Source organism: Lates calcarifer, linkage group LG6 (assembly GCF_001640805.2).
Source record: "Lates calcarifer isolate ASB-BC8 linkage group LG6, TLL_Latcal_v3, whole genome shotgun sequence".
Taxonomy (NCBI): Eukaryota; Metazoa; Chordata; class Actinopteri; family Centropomidae; genus Lates; species Lates calcarifer.
This window is the reverse complement of record NC_066838.1, coordinates 17,826,257-17,840,187: the sequence shown is the minus strand read 5'-3', so window position 1 is coordinate 17,840,187 and position 13,931 is coordinate 17,826,257. Positions and strand designations below refer to the sequence as shown.

The following is a 13,931-nucleotide window of genomic DNA, read 5'->3' as shown; positions in this document are numbered from 1 at the left end:
GAGCTAGGCAGATAGGGTGGGGTGTGCACTTTGGTTTTGGGAGAATCTCTGTCATTCTTGCAAATGTTGTTTCTCTCTCTCCCTTTCTCTGCCAGACTGTCTGGCAGGGCAAAATTTCCATTAATTTGAGTGAATATTTCCAGGGACAGACATTAAGTCCAATTAAGTCCATTTGGGGACAGAGGGATCTGTGTCTTTTCAACAAAGACTGTGTCTAATCTGCACTTGTCTCCATTGGAGCTGGGTATCGAGCCTCAATATTGTTTGATAATTACTGAAATTTGTCCTAGGCATAGAGTCGTGAAAACTGTCAAGTACTGAAAGACAGCACTAAATATCTGATCAGATATGTAGATATATTACTTACTCTTATTTTTTGATAAGATGGTTCCTGATTTAAACTACAAATTTGCCAATCTTAGACTAAATTTTATTTAGGCCAGGGTGATAAGCAACTTCTTTTGTTAAATGAAATAAAGGATTTTATGGAAAAACATGTTCATATTCCTCAAAGTAAACCAGGGCTAAAACCATAATTACAAGCAACCAAGTGGGAAAAACTGTTCACATCAGCCTCCGACTTGTAATTCCGAGTCTGAGATATCTGGGATTTTTGACATTGATTATACCTCCCACATGGAGAAAAGAACTACAGCTGCTGGCAGAGTGACTGCAAATGCACCACCACTACCAGTTACATAAAAATAAAATCCAATAATAACACTAATGCAATAAATTCAGCTAATTTTACAGGAGTTATTCACTTCACTTTGTTTGTGTCTGGCTTCACTTAGGAAAGATCTTCAACAAATACAAAACACAACAAAAGCTAAAAGTTAATTTAAGCTGTTTATCTAGTGTGACTTGGAACAATGTGAAACTACCCCAACCTCATGGCAGCACTAGAGGAGAAATCACCACCACCAGAGTCATTAGGATGCATCCTCTGGGGACCATGAATGTCTATCTATCCATCTATGATGGCAATTCAGGAAATAGTTGTTGAGATATTTTAATTTGGACTAAACTGGTTGGCTGGCTGACTGACTGTCACTTCCATCCTTATGGCTAAAAATTCACACCCAGTCCTACTTCAGTATACTTCAGTATATGTATGAATATGTGTGGACACACACATGTGCTGTGTACGTTCGTACATGAGATTACAAGGTCATGTCTTTGAGCGCCCAATACCTGAACTGGCTTGTAGTATTTAGTGTCGAGGTGGCTCATTAATGAGTGGGATTTAAGTCATGGCCAGAGAGGCATTCAGCTGGGAAGGAGAACTGGTTAATTGAAGATGGGGATGAATGTAAGTGAGACCAGGGAAAATAAAAAGATAAATAAAAATAGTAAGAATCAGATTACAAGGTGACAGGGGTACAGTAACAGGGTTTCTGCTGTGACAGCAAGGATGGACAGTCACAGACAGGGCATTTTCATATAAGGCACGATTGTTTTGTACTGTGCCTGAGTACGATCGGCCTCCCTGTCCACTCCCCTACCACTCAGCTTTCACATTAGTAATGCTCTGTAAAAGAGTACACTTAAATCTACACGCTCCAATACAGTAGGAGGCTGTATACACCCAGTTGGTTTTTGATCCACCGGTAAAACACAAAGAAGAATAAGAGTACACTTGCGTCATCAACTACATGACATTTGTTTATGCTGTTGCTGCAGAGTAGAAAAGCACACCAACTGCATGATCCCAAGCTCATACAATGGAGCTGACCTTCACACTGGGCCTGCTATTACTGATATTTTGGAGACAACACTTTTGCCAGGCTCTTAACTTCATCAGTTGTGTGGTTTTATGGCTGCGCAGGTTGGAGGATAGTCAAAAAGTTATGACCTCAGATTCAGATTCTAAGTAGCAATCCATTACAGCACTTCTGTGTTTTGGTCAGGGGTTTTTCACACACACACATGCCAACCGTACTGGAGACCACCTTTTCAAGTGGATGGTACACAGTGTTCACACTAGTCAAACAAACTAGACTTTGGGATCAAGTGTAAGCCCCCACAGAAAGCAAAAACAAAGGAATAGTAAAGGATGGACAGAGGGGAAAAGAGAGATGGAAAGATACTAGAATAAACCAGCACAGACACAACTGCAAAGCAACAGTGCCTCAGACCAAAAAGAGCAGTTAAGTATTACTGCTTGCACATCAGCTTGCTGTACAGATGTATAAGTTGTTTGTACTGCACTCTGGAGGGGGAGAGGTGAGACTGACTGAAGCAGTGTATGTTTGTGAATTTGTGCGTACGTGAGACAGAGGGAGAAACGGAGAGAGAGGAGAAATGGGTGGGGGTGTGTGTGTGGTTATGTTGGTATGCGAGTGGTGGGGGAGGTCGTTGGTTTGACCGTTAAAAATTCCACACCTTGAAATAACATATGGATAGCATAACAGCACCCGCAATATTTTCTTGCTCATTTTGATTATAGCTACCACATTAAAATTATTCTAATAAAACAGGCACTTAACTATTCAGTTTAAATTATGCTGACACATGAGATACACAAGCTCCTAACGTACATTTCAGGATGTTTTAAACCGACTTCTAAACCAGACTTAAGGTATCCATTTAGCTCTTGAGACAAACCAAAGCCTGTTAAAGATGCCTCTTTCATGGCACTCCACTGCCTGGGGTGAGGGGTGTGCGGAGGGGGTCAACCAACCGACCGACCACACAGCGAGGTCATGCTATATGGAGAGAGGAGGCTCCAGATCCAATCGTAGATGCTTTTGATCCCCTGTTGGAGCGGATGTCCAGCTTAAAAGTGCTGAGCCCCACAACATCTTTGACTGATGTTCCGCCTTCATGCGAGCCACAGATCAAAGGCTGAAGGTCAGTCTTAAAGGGTGAGGCACTTTAACTGTCACTCCACCACACACACACACACACACACACACACGTAGACAGGCACAGCCCCCTGCACAAAAACACATGCTACAAATATTGACATCTGATAGGTGACCATGGAAAGAAAGTTTAGCAGCTGAGTTGACATTGTCTGCAAAGGTTCAGTGAATAACTACAACCTGAGCGTGCTCAGATGTTCAAATTAGTGCTCACACATGCCCAGAAACACACCCTGAGAGATAGCAAGTCCGGCGGCTGATTGAGACTGCAGCTGCTAAACCACGTCAAGCCACAAAACACTTTCAGGAAAACTGATTACAGGCATCACAAGTCATAAACCGTATGCCTGCAACAGGGAGTTAACCACAGCTCCACTTTAACCCAAGACTCTCACATCATCACAGCTGGGTGCAATAAAATGGCCCCTGTGTTAAGTGGTGTGTTGTGTGGCAATGACCGAATTTGCAAGCAATGAAGTATTATCTTATGCATGAATGTCCTTGGCGCATTCAAAAATGTAATAATGAATTTACTGGACTGCTTGGTATACCCGTAGCTGAAAAGATCCAGAGCTATAAAAGAGCTTATAGGGACAAATTGTGCGTAGTGGTTAGTGGGTTTATGCTTCATTGATATACTGATGTCTTGAGTTATGTTTATTTTCCACTATTCCAACAGTTCGAGACTGTCTGTTCTGGGAACTGTGACGTGTCGAATATTAACTGGGAGGTATTGTTTAACAAACCTGCCACTTTAAAAGCCACTGGCCCAAAATATGAGTGAATAATAACTTCTTTTTTTTGGTAACAAGATAACCCATTAAAGTAAGCCATTTATAGGCTACTTAATACCTAGGCATGCAGTCATGGATCATCCTGTCTCTTGTAACACCCTTTTACTCTTCTAAAACCCACTTCTCTGTGAAAACACCATCAAAGCAGCCTGTAAATCTTATTTTGAGCTACTTTAAGAGTAGATAGCCATTTTCTCTTGTCAGTGGATCAGGGTGTGTTGTTTTTCTTTTGGGTTCAACTCGTCTGGCAGTGCTCTGTTCTGCGTTACATCCAGTAGCACTTTGGAGCAGCTCTGCCTGCCCTTTGCGCTCATCATTTAGAAAGGCGCATTGGCGCGGTTCCTCAACCCCCCCACCCCCACCGACCCACCCCTTTTCTGTCCTCTCCCTCCGCTGGATGCGTTCAAATCCTGATGAGGAACAGGTGGATCCAGATCCTGTAAAAGTGCCACAGCCCTTCTCCTACATGGACAACGCTCGTAAATGTACCGTAAACTACACACGCACAGACACAACACGCTGCGCACCTGCGAACACTGGCCAAAGGGAGAAATAGTATTCCACTTGTTGCTGTCTCTACAATGTGCACACAGTTGTTTCCACTTTACGGACAGAGAGACCCTTTCAATTTCCTGGGAAATTTCGGCACTTTGGGTTTCCATTCAAATTAATAAAAGAAGCTGGTGGATCTGTAAATTGGATGATTTCTAAGCTACTCCCAGTGACGGGTCTTTCAGGAGCTGAAACAAAGAATTCACTAAATACGACTTCATAAATTAACAACAGAGCCAACTTTCCATAGGTGAGTGTATGGGGTGTGTTACATCCCTGAATCGGCTGTTGTGAGGCATCCGTAAGCAGCTAGCTCTAAGTGTAACTGTAACTAAGTGGCTAGCTGTAGCAAGTAAGCTAGTAGTTAGTAACGGTGGCAAACATCAGCGTGTAAGTAAGTGTACATGAGAACTTCGCCACTGCCAAGGACAGAGGGTGGTTTTCGGATTCAAAATGCTCTTCAGTCCAATTGAAAGTCTGATTTAAAGCTTTTTGTACATTCCAGTCACAAGCTAACATTATTCACCGTTGGTCACGAACAGCAGTAACGGCGTTACTTTGTTCGTTACCATCCTAACTGACAAAAATTGCCCAAAGTGCCGCTTCGTCCTGCACTCCTCACGATTTAGGGACATTAGCTCTTTATTATTCCCAATAACGGTGTACACATAGTACGGAAACCAAGTACAGGTTTTAAAAAATGCGACAGCGGTGTGTTTAATTAACGTTAATAACCCGTAACCCCTGGACCAACGGCTGGTTACCGCGGCACAGGTAGAGGCAGCGTCATCGCATGGGTCACTGCGCAAAGTATCGCCGCATAGCAGCCACTCCACAACTGCTTAACAAAAAGTCCATCCGACAAACGTACCTGCAGGTCTGTGCGGCTCCTCTCCGATGGCGTCCTCTGCGGCAGGATATGATGAGTGGCTAGGACATATCGAGTTATCCAAGGGTGGGGGGAAAAAGAGTCGGTCAAGTTCGCCGATTTTTGTAGTCGCAGAGGATACAACTGGCGGAAGTGGAGGTGAAAACGGTCGTCTATCAGTCACACACGCAGAGAGGTTGCGTTCAGCAGCCTTGTACCACTGCCAGCTCTCTCCAGTCCTGAGCTAGTAAGGAGATGCACGCCCCCTCCAACCGCTCCATCTCTCTTCCCATCGCTCCCTCCCTCTCATTTTTTTCCCTCACAAGCGGATAAACGCGATTGCCTACCTACCTACCAACCAACCAACCAACCTACCGCCTGGCACTCCTGTTACGCAACAGCAATCCGGCACGTACTTGAGTATATCCGCGTAAACTGTATATCACCTCATCTACCTTTCTCTCAGCGGCGGCCTGTTCAGACAGTGCCCAGTGGAAATATGACGACACTGGTATTGACATCATCACACAGCATGCAGCGCCTCTATCCATGTTCTGGGGGGTTGAGCCATATATAATATCTGGGAATACAGCTCTAAACTGGATTGTTGAGGTGAAAGGTGTGTCACGTGAGGACAGGTGAGGAGGAGGCACCTGACATTTCTGGCAGGGTGTCGGTGCAGCAGCAGCAGGGAGGACAATAAGCTGGGAACAGAGCGGTGCATGAAACTCTAGCCTCCCTCTCTCCTCCTGCCCTCCAACCAGAGTTTGTAGAGGGGAGCGAGCCAGCCTTAGCCAACATGATACTGTTTCCTCATGCTGCACCTTGGCTTGGTGCCTCTCCTCCCTCGTCTCCCCCCTTGCCCGATTGTCTCTCTAGTCTTGCACAAACACAACATCCTAGTTTGGACATGCTGTTGGGACTGCAGCTCTGCCCTGATTGAGCCCAAAAGCAGATATACTACACAGTAAAGATGGCAAAGGGCATGAAGTGCACACCATACTTGGTTACCAGAAGATAACCAGCTCACTATGAATCATTGTTTCCTCTCCGTGTATTTGTCACTTTCATTAGCTTGTCTGTACTGTAGAGTCCTAAAATAACCCGCGCAGCTCAGAGGATTGTCCTAATGCCATTACATTACTACTGAACCAGCAGGAGAGACACTGGAGTGTTTGGATAGAAAGAACAGGGACACTTCAACATGGTAATCACATTATTGCACATGGATTATGACTAATATTCTATAGCCTACGTCAGGGATAAGTGATCAAACCCTCTACATTTAAAGACATTCAGCAAATAGAGAATAAAGAATAGATGTCTATCTCGAGATAGTTTTTGCAAGAGATGTCATGTCATGTAATTTACACAAAAAAAATGTAAACTAATGAACTTTATGTGATATTTGTTAAAACAGTGTAATCCTGTAGATGGACATATAACATACAATTAAAATATATAAATCTTAAATATTAAGCTTTTTTTTTATTTTAGATTCTTATCACATTTAGGCATTTAATGTATGTGTACATCCACCTCTCATGTACTCACCTCTGCAGTGTAGTATTAATTGACTGTTATCCAGTTATATTTCTCTTGTAACGAGATTACTGTAATCTGGTGTACTAATGCACTCGCTGATTCATCTGACCCTGTGAAATGAAATCTAAAAAGTCCCAGATAAATCTTCCCTCCTACACAGGTCTCCTGTCCTCTTGTCTGAATACTAAACAGGCTCTGATTGAAATAAGGGAGAGCTCAGGCGGGTCCAAACTCATGATAAGTGAGATATTTGAACTTCTGGTGGTGCCATGTTGTTTCTTTTAATTTGCACTTTTGTACTGACATGAGCCGACTTTTCTAAAGTAGTCTTTAAGACAAGTGGTCACACCCACAGTTTTGACAAGCAGATTACTATCCCATAATTCCCCTCTGTCCTGAGCTGGTTTGACATAATCTATAAAGACATAGATAAATTTTTCATATGTCTCACAGATCCTTTGAGTAAAAGCAAAACTGCACCATTAAAATATTCCATACTCGCATATTCAGATAAGGATAGTTAATGGAAACATGTAACCATTCACATTTTCTTCTGTACAGTTACAAAGATAAATGTAGTGCAGTATAAACATAAAATATTCCCCTCTGAAATGTAGTGGAGTAGAAGTATAAAGTAGCATAAACTGGAAGTACTCCAGTAAAGTACAAGTACCTCCAGACTGGCACTTAAGTATGGTACTTTAGGCAATGTACTTCATTACTTTCCACCACTGTGGATCTTAAAATTAAAGCAGGTCAACTCTGTAAGTTACACATATATATCACCTTTAACAACAGCTCTTGATTCATATAGGGGAATTTTTAGAGGGCTTTAAATAAAGCGAGACGTCAGCCTTATTTAAAGCTTCCTAAATGAACAAATTCTTAAAAAGGAGGGAGTTAGCTGCACTGACACCGACACACACCAAAACCGCCCAAGGAACTTCTGCTATCCCACACCCATATATACTGTGGATAGTGTTTCTATACCATCTTTGTCCAGGAATGTGGTGAATACATTCCTCTTGGTCATTTGAATTGATCCTGGTAGGGGCTCTGAAATCTAACACCGGAGCAGACGGAACTGTTTCTTCCACCCAATCTATAAGGCATTGAACCTTAATCGCCGCCGCTGGCCAAGCAGGGATTCTATCAGATGGTAGAGAGTATTAATTTTCTCCACAAAATAAGCCTCTTTCATTAAGAACAGCCAAGACCGTCATATGCTAACGTCCATCCACACACGAGGCAGAAAAGCTTAAGATCTAAAATACCTCTGCCAGCTCTGTGCTCTCAGTTTTTCTCTCTGTGGCTTTCCCCCCCTCACCCTATGGTTGTCTAGACACCAAGGAATAATCTGCCCAACTCCGGGCCCCAAAGACAGACCTCCACAAGGGGACCGCCTCCCCCGTCCGCTGCGCTCCCCCACAGCTATCTCCAGCAGCGTTGGGTTTCACCACATCTAAGGTGAATCAACACAACTTTCGTTTAATTTTATCCATTTTAGGTACTGAATCAGAAACTGTTATATAATACATCTGTTACTATTCAGGAATAATAACATCCATCATTTTAAGTAGCAGACAGAGTGTGGATGTGCATGGAGACCATGTTTGGGTTCAGGGCAGAGAAAATGGATATGAAAAAATCAATTTAAAAAAAATAATTTGATAAAAACAACGCTAAGATTTTAAAAAGTTTATCCCTTTGACAAATATGGTTAGCTCTGACATAAAGGGCAACATGACTGTACTGTGAAAAACTGTCAGAGATTTACACTTTAAACTGAATAAATTCTGTTTATCATAATAATAATAATTATTATTATTACATACCTTCAAGTATATTACACAGTAAAGGTATTCCCAATTACCACTTATGCAATTCCACTGAAGCACCTTATATCAAAGCAAAACTATATACAGGACAGAATCTATTAGACGAACTATATTATTGCAATCTATACCATTTATACTGTGTTGCTTTATCATCTTTGGTTGTATAAGGCCATTATGGGCAATGTTGCAAATCAATCAGCAGGGCTGCTTTATGGCTACATATACTTGGTTGTTAATTATTAGGAACACCTAGCTTAAACTAGTGAAATCCAATACGACACTCCTTCAATAAAATCCTACAGTCCTTAAATAAATTTTGGAGGCTGCAGTTTGTGGTGCTATAAAACTGCATTGTATCATACAAAGAGCTGTGTCTGTTGTTTAGCCTAGCCTCACTCATTTGAATGGAGTGAACAGATTAATAGGAACACCTCTCAACATAAACAATGCAGTTCATCAGCACCTTAAACTACATCCCGAAGAAGGATTTATTGCTGGTTGTATTAGACTCCATCAGTTTTAGCTAAATGTTCCTAATAAACTGATAAATGAGTGTTTGGGCTTTTTACATTTCTCCACCACGTGTGATAAAGCACCTTGAATGTCAGATTTTTAATTAATTGCATCAGCCAAAAACAGACATTCCCCATCTGGTTCTTTTATCCATGAGCACACACACACACACACTTGACAACACAAGTCCCCACATCTCTTAAAGTCAGCTACCACAAAACCACCTCTCACATGCTGTCACCCAAAGCCAAACAAATACAAACTCACTGCTGCACATCTGGAAATAGTCGGAGGCCTTTCCCTTTTACTTGAGCTCTAAACATGGCGCCCCCTGGTGCCTGAAGGAGGAGCTTTTTGAGAAAGAAGGCACGCTGAGAGATGTCCTTTCAAATGAGCAATCCCTGAGGGCAAAACACAAGCTGTGACCCACCTCTTACATAACGCACAGGCCACTGTTGTGTTGTTTTCGTCTTTGCAAGTAAACTTGCGTGCACGCGTGGCTTTTCCTTTAAAATTCATGTCCCCACCTAAAGCACACTTCCACCTATCTCATTCTCTCTTCTTTTTTTCTTTTTTTTTTTTTTTTTACTATTATTCTATCTGTTTTTTCCTCTTCAGTCTGATTCTGCCTTAAAGCTGGGCCCCAGCTTCTGTTCAGCTCAACTGGAGTGGGGATGAAAGCTGACTCACATATTCATTAACTCACATGACTGCACACTCTTCCACAAATAAAACAAGCTCTTGTATGGGTATAAGACATGCACATATAGACACGCAGATGCAACAACTACACACATGATGCACCTGCTCACTTAAGCCGACATGTCCTAAAATATTTCTCAAATTAGGGCAAGAACGAGACCCAAAGGTTACGTACGCTGTAGACACATTTCAGAATAATTTCTTTACATATATTTCAAACAAACTAAAATATTGCTCAGTCACTGTCATAAAGGGACATTATTAGGTCAAACGCTCCAGGAGACACGTCCATGCTGTCACTACAGACAGTCACACTCGTCCCAAGCAGTGACAGCCGATAACTGCAATCCCTGCTATAAAAAGACCAGCTGACACAGTCAACTAATGCCTATAGATAAACATTCAGACACCATGGCACTTCACAGCCACCCAGCCAAACAGCTTTTTATGATCCAACAGACAGACATACTATTTTAATGCTGGGAATTCACGGAAGAAACACCCGTTTTGGCGTCCTATGACCTTTTCAGACAGGCACACAAATGCCATGGCGTGTGAGTACATGGTGTAACAGGAACCTGGGGGCTTGACAAATAATATTCACCCAGGGAAATAGTGCAGTTTGTTCTCTTTTTAAAAAAAAAAAAAAACTGGCTAAAGCAAATGGCCCACTATGATATTATTTTGCAGAGCAATATCTTCTGTGGTATATTGCCATCTAGCGGCCACTACTGGGAACACTTAACACAAATGTGACTGATGGTTTCACTGTGCTTGAGCATACCTCTGAATTAATATATTTAATTTAAGAAATACCAGAATATAAGTTATTTTGTTTTTATTGTAAAAAAAAAAAAACATCAATGTACTGCATTTGTAATAGTGAACTCATGGGGAGGTAGACATATGATAGGTTACAGTAAAATATAAAAACATATGAACACAAAACCCCTGAGAATCATTTTACAGTAATCAAGTTTATACTGTGTTCCTGACAAATAAATCTCCTACATTTTTAATTCCAGTGGGTTTTCAAATAAAGCTGAATGAACAGTTTTTTAAGTGTTTTTCTTCCTTCTTCTCTCATCTTCCTTTTTCCTTAAGTAAAAAGATATGAAAAAGGGGTATCTACAGCTATAAAGTGACAGAAAAAGCTGCCAGTTTTTCTTTTTTCTTTCCTACACAGTTGTGCACCTTATCAATTCATCTCTTACACTTACACCACAGTCCGCGTTCAATGTAATGCTTGTCCCACTGTAGTATTGTATGTATATGTGGTCATGTAATGTCTATCTCTGTTAAATCGCTTGTTATGTGTTTGTCTTGCTTCCCCAATATAAAAAAGCCAAAACACAAAGTGTGTTGGAGTAACCGGATGTGAATCCTGATGTGAGAAGCTTGTTTACCTCATACCGCCTTCTCATTCTTGACAGACGTCTTTGTTTTCTTGGTTTTCGTGTGCTTCACAGTTCCATTTTCCTCCGTCCTGATTTTTGCTTTCTTGCACGCTACCCTCATTTCTTCTTCATCCTTTTCCTCTTTCTTCGGCTGCATCAGATGTGGCGTTTCTTTTAACTTTTGGAACTTCTTGAGATCAGCACAGAACAACACCTAAAACAGAAAGAGGCACTTTGTGGTTACAGCAGAGAGACGTGGAGAGGGAGACGTGACAGAAACAGATACTGAGTGCTAAATAACACACTGACCGAATGTGCCCAACCAGCATAAGGACCCCACAGTTTTCTGAAAAAATCACCTGTGTAGAAATATAACAGTACACGTTGTGTTAAGAATTAAAGAGAATAATTACTCAACATTTGCAACCACTTGAAACTACTGAGATGTGTGAATACCAACCAATATCTCTGTGAAGTTTATCTGTGATGCTCTTCTGTCCGTTCCCAGCAGCATATTTGTAGTCGCGTTTAGCGATCTGCCACACATGTGTGTCGACGGGCACGGCCTCTGCCTTATCCAGGGACATCAGACATACACAGTCTGCCACCTACAGGATGACACAGAGCCCTCATTACTTGTTAGTACATGTTCACTTCATTTTAGGAAAACATAAAAGGCTGCTGTACCTTGGTGCCCACACCAGGAAGCGCACGCAGAGCATCACGGGCCTGCAGATATGGAATGCTGCGTAGACCTTCAAGCCACTGGAGACCATGGGTGTCCAGAACTTGCTTTGCGCTCTGCTGCAGAAACCGAGCCCTGTATCCAAAACCGAGATCCCTGAGACATGCCTCTACGCTGCTGTCTGCCAATCACAATGAAGAAAACATACAATTATGATGACAGTAAGTGAGCCTGCTCTTTGCATGTGCTTTTTTTTTTTATTGGATATAAACATTTCAATGACTAGTTACTCAAGATGACTCTCAATTTGGCTACTTCACTCATATTACTAATTTTTAATAAACTTGATAGGTTGGTATAAATATAGGATCCAGACATGAATGTGACAGGCTGTTTTGATGAATTATGGCAGCGGGTCTCTTTCATTTTGTTTGTGAACCTATACGTAAACATGTGTATTTGGTATCACTGATTGTCACCCAGGTTATGACTCAGTATTGGTCAGTGTTAATGGTGGTGCTGCTGTAGGGCTGTAGTTAAACTAATCAAGTCAAATGTGGATTTGTACCACTGAACCATCAATGATAGGCAGTGGTTGTAAGGACATTTGTCTGTCTTCTGTAAGATGACTGAGGTTGAAAATACTTTTGCAATGGCAACAAAACAAATCAAGGCCTCCCCACTAACCCTATGGCAACTATGGCCGAAGTGAGTTACTGGGGACTCAAGGGACCCAGAGCCCTGATATAGTTGTAAACACTGCATCACACGTAGAAGTTTTCTTGGCAAGATTATAAACAGGTATTTAGTGTCTGTGGGGAAAGAACAGAGCACCTGCAAGTGCAGTCAGGGAAGGAAAGTCATAGTAAGAGGTTTCGTCCAGTTGGCACAGTGGGGCACCCAGAGCCTGACACAGTCTCTCCACCATGCCCTGGATACGAGAGATGTGGTTGTTGGAGGTGCAAATGAAAGAAAACAGGCATTCAGTCGGGTCCTGACGCAGCATTCGCACACCTGAGAAAGACCAAATTTTACATTTGAGTCACATTTCATAAAACAAATACTGACTCAGTCACTGCTTAATGCATAATAATTAGTGATATCAGGAATGCAAAGGCACATATGAGCTGACCTGTGAAGATGTCTGCAATTTTCCTGAAGTGGGGGTCTGCAGCTCCCCATTCTCTGTACAACTCCTCCAGCTTCACATTCAGCTGGAGGTAATCTCTCAGCTTCTCTTCTTCCTCCTCAGTGTCCTGCACTGAAGTCACAGCCAACATCTCCTCCTCTTCCTTCTTCAAAGCCCCTTTGAATCTCTTCTCTGAGTTGTTTTCCTCCTGGAGAGAAACTCCAGCTCTCCTCTTCCTGTCACTTCCCATCTTCTGCCCGTCTTGGTTTTTATAAACGTGGTACCACAGGGTGTCATCTGTCTGGGTTAGAGTCCACACTCGTCCTCCCATCACTCCGGTCCAGTGGCCCTCTGCGGTTTCTCTCCAGCTGCGGGTTACTATATGTTAATGCAAGGCCATAGGGATGATCTGAGCTCACTTGTTTCATATGAAGTTCAAAGTCTGTATAAATCTGCTCGACCTACCGGAAAGACTGTCCACAGGCAAGAGTGAGGTCCAGGCGCAGCTCTGACTTTAAACAGACCAGAGATCTCCACATTTTTGCCCCCGATGACAGCACCGCATGTTTGGCCATGATTGTATTGATGCTAACCAGAGACGTCTGTGCTAACACTAACCCTGTTGGTTAGAGGTTAACACAAGCGTATGCTGCCCCACCACGGTGTCCTGGTATTATAAAAACGCATCGTACAGCAATTCTGTGCACGCGGCAGCATGAAACAAACCCTACATATTAATATAAAGTGACTTTACAGGGAGATACAACTTCGTTGTACACTTTAACCTCCCACCAACCAATGTAGACAACTTTCGCGGAGTTGTTTTAGCTTACAGTTAATGATGGACAACAAAAACCTTAAACGGCGTTGTAAAGACGCATATATGTGGAGAGAAAAGTTTTCGAAAAGTGCAATGTTTAGGTGTTTGTAAATCAAAACGTAATCTGACGTAAATACGGAGCAATTGTGGTACAAATTTCATGTTAATAATTGTTCGAAGTAACTGAATGTCAATCTGATGCAACATTACGCTGATTCCGG

At 42.2% G+C, this 13,931-nt stretch overlaps 2 protein-coding genes across 3 annotated transcripts in view; both read right to left on the bottom strand.

Moving 5' to 3' along the window:
- The window catches only part of LOC108889505 (proline-rich transmembrane protein 3), a 22,311-nt gene extending 11,096 nt beyond the window's left edge, over window positions 1-11,215 (bottom strand). Inside the window, exon 1 of one of the 2 annotated variants that reach the window (XM_051071301.1) lies at window positions 11,086-11,215. The gene's annotated coding sequence lies outside the window, so the exon portion shown is untranslated. Of the gene's footprint in view, window positions 1-5,084; window positions 6,437-11,085 lie in introns of those variants that run through there. The other variant, XM_018685993.2, reaches the window with a different exon arrangement.
- Window positions 10,503-13,931, bottom strand: ogg1 (8-oxoguanine DNA glycosylase). The gene is made up of 7 exons (XM_018685992.2): window positions 13,356-13,931; window positions 12,894-13,258; window positions 12,596-12,775; window positions 11,764-11,942; window positions 11,537-11,684; window positions 11,386-11,435; window positions 10,503-11,290 (listed from the first exon to the last, which is right to left on the bottom strand). The coding sequence occupies exons 1-7, from the start codon at window positions 13,463-13,465 to the stop codon at window positions 11,087-11,089; spliced, it is 1,236 nt and encodes a 411-aa protein (XP_018541508.1). The 5' UTR covers window positions 13,466-13,931; the 3' UTR covers window positions 10,503-11,086.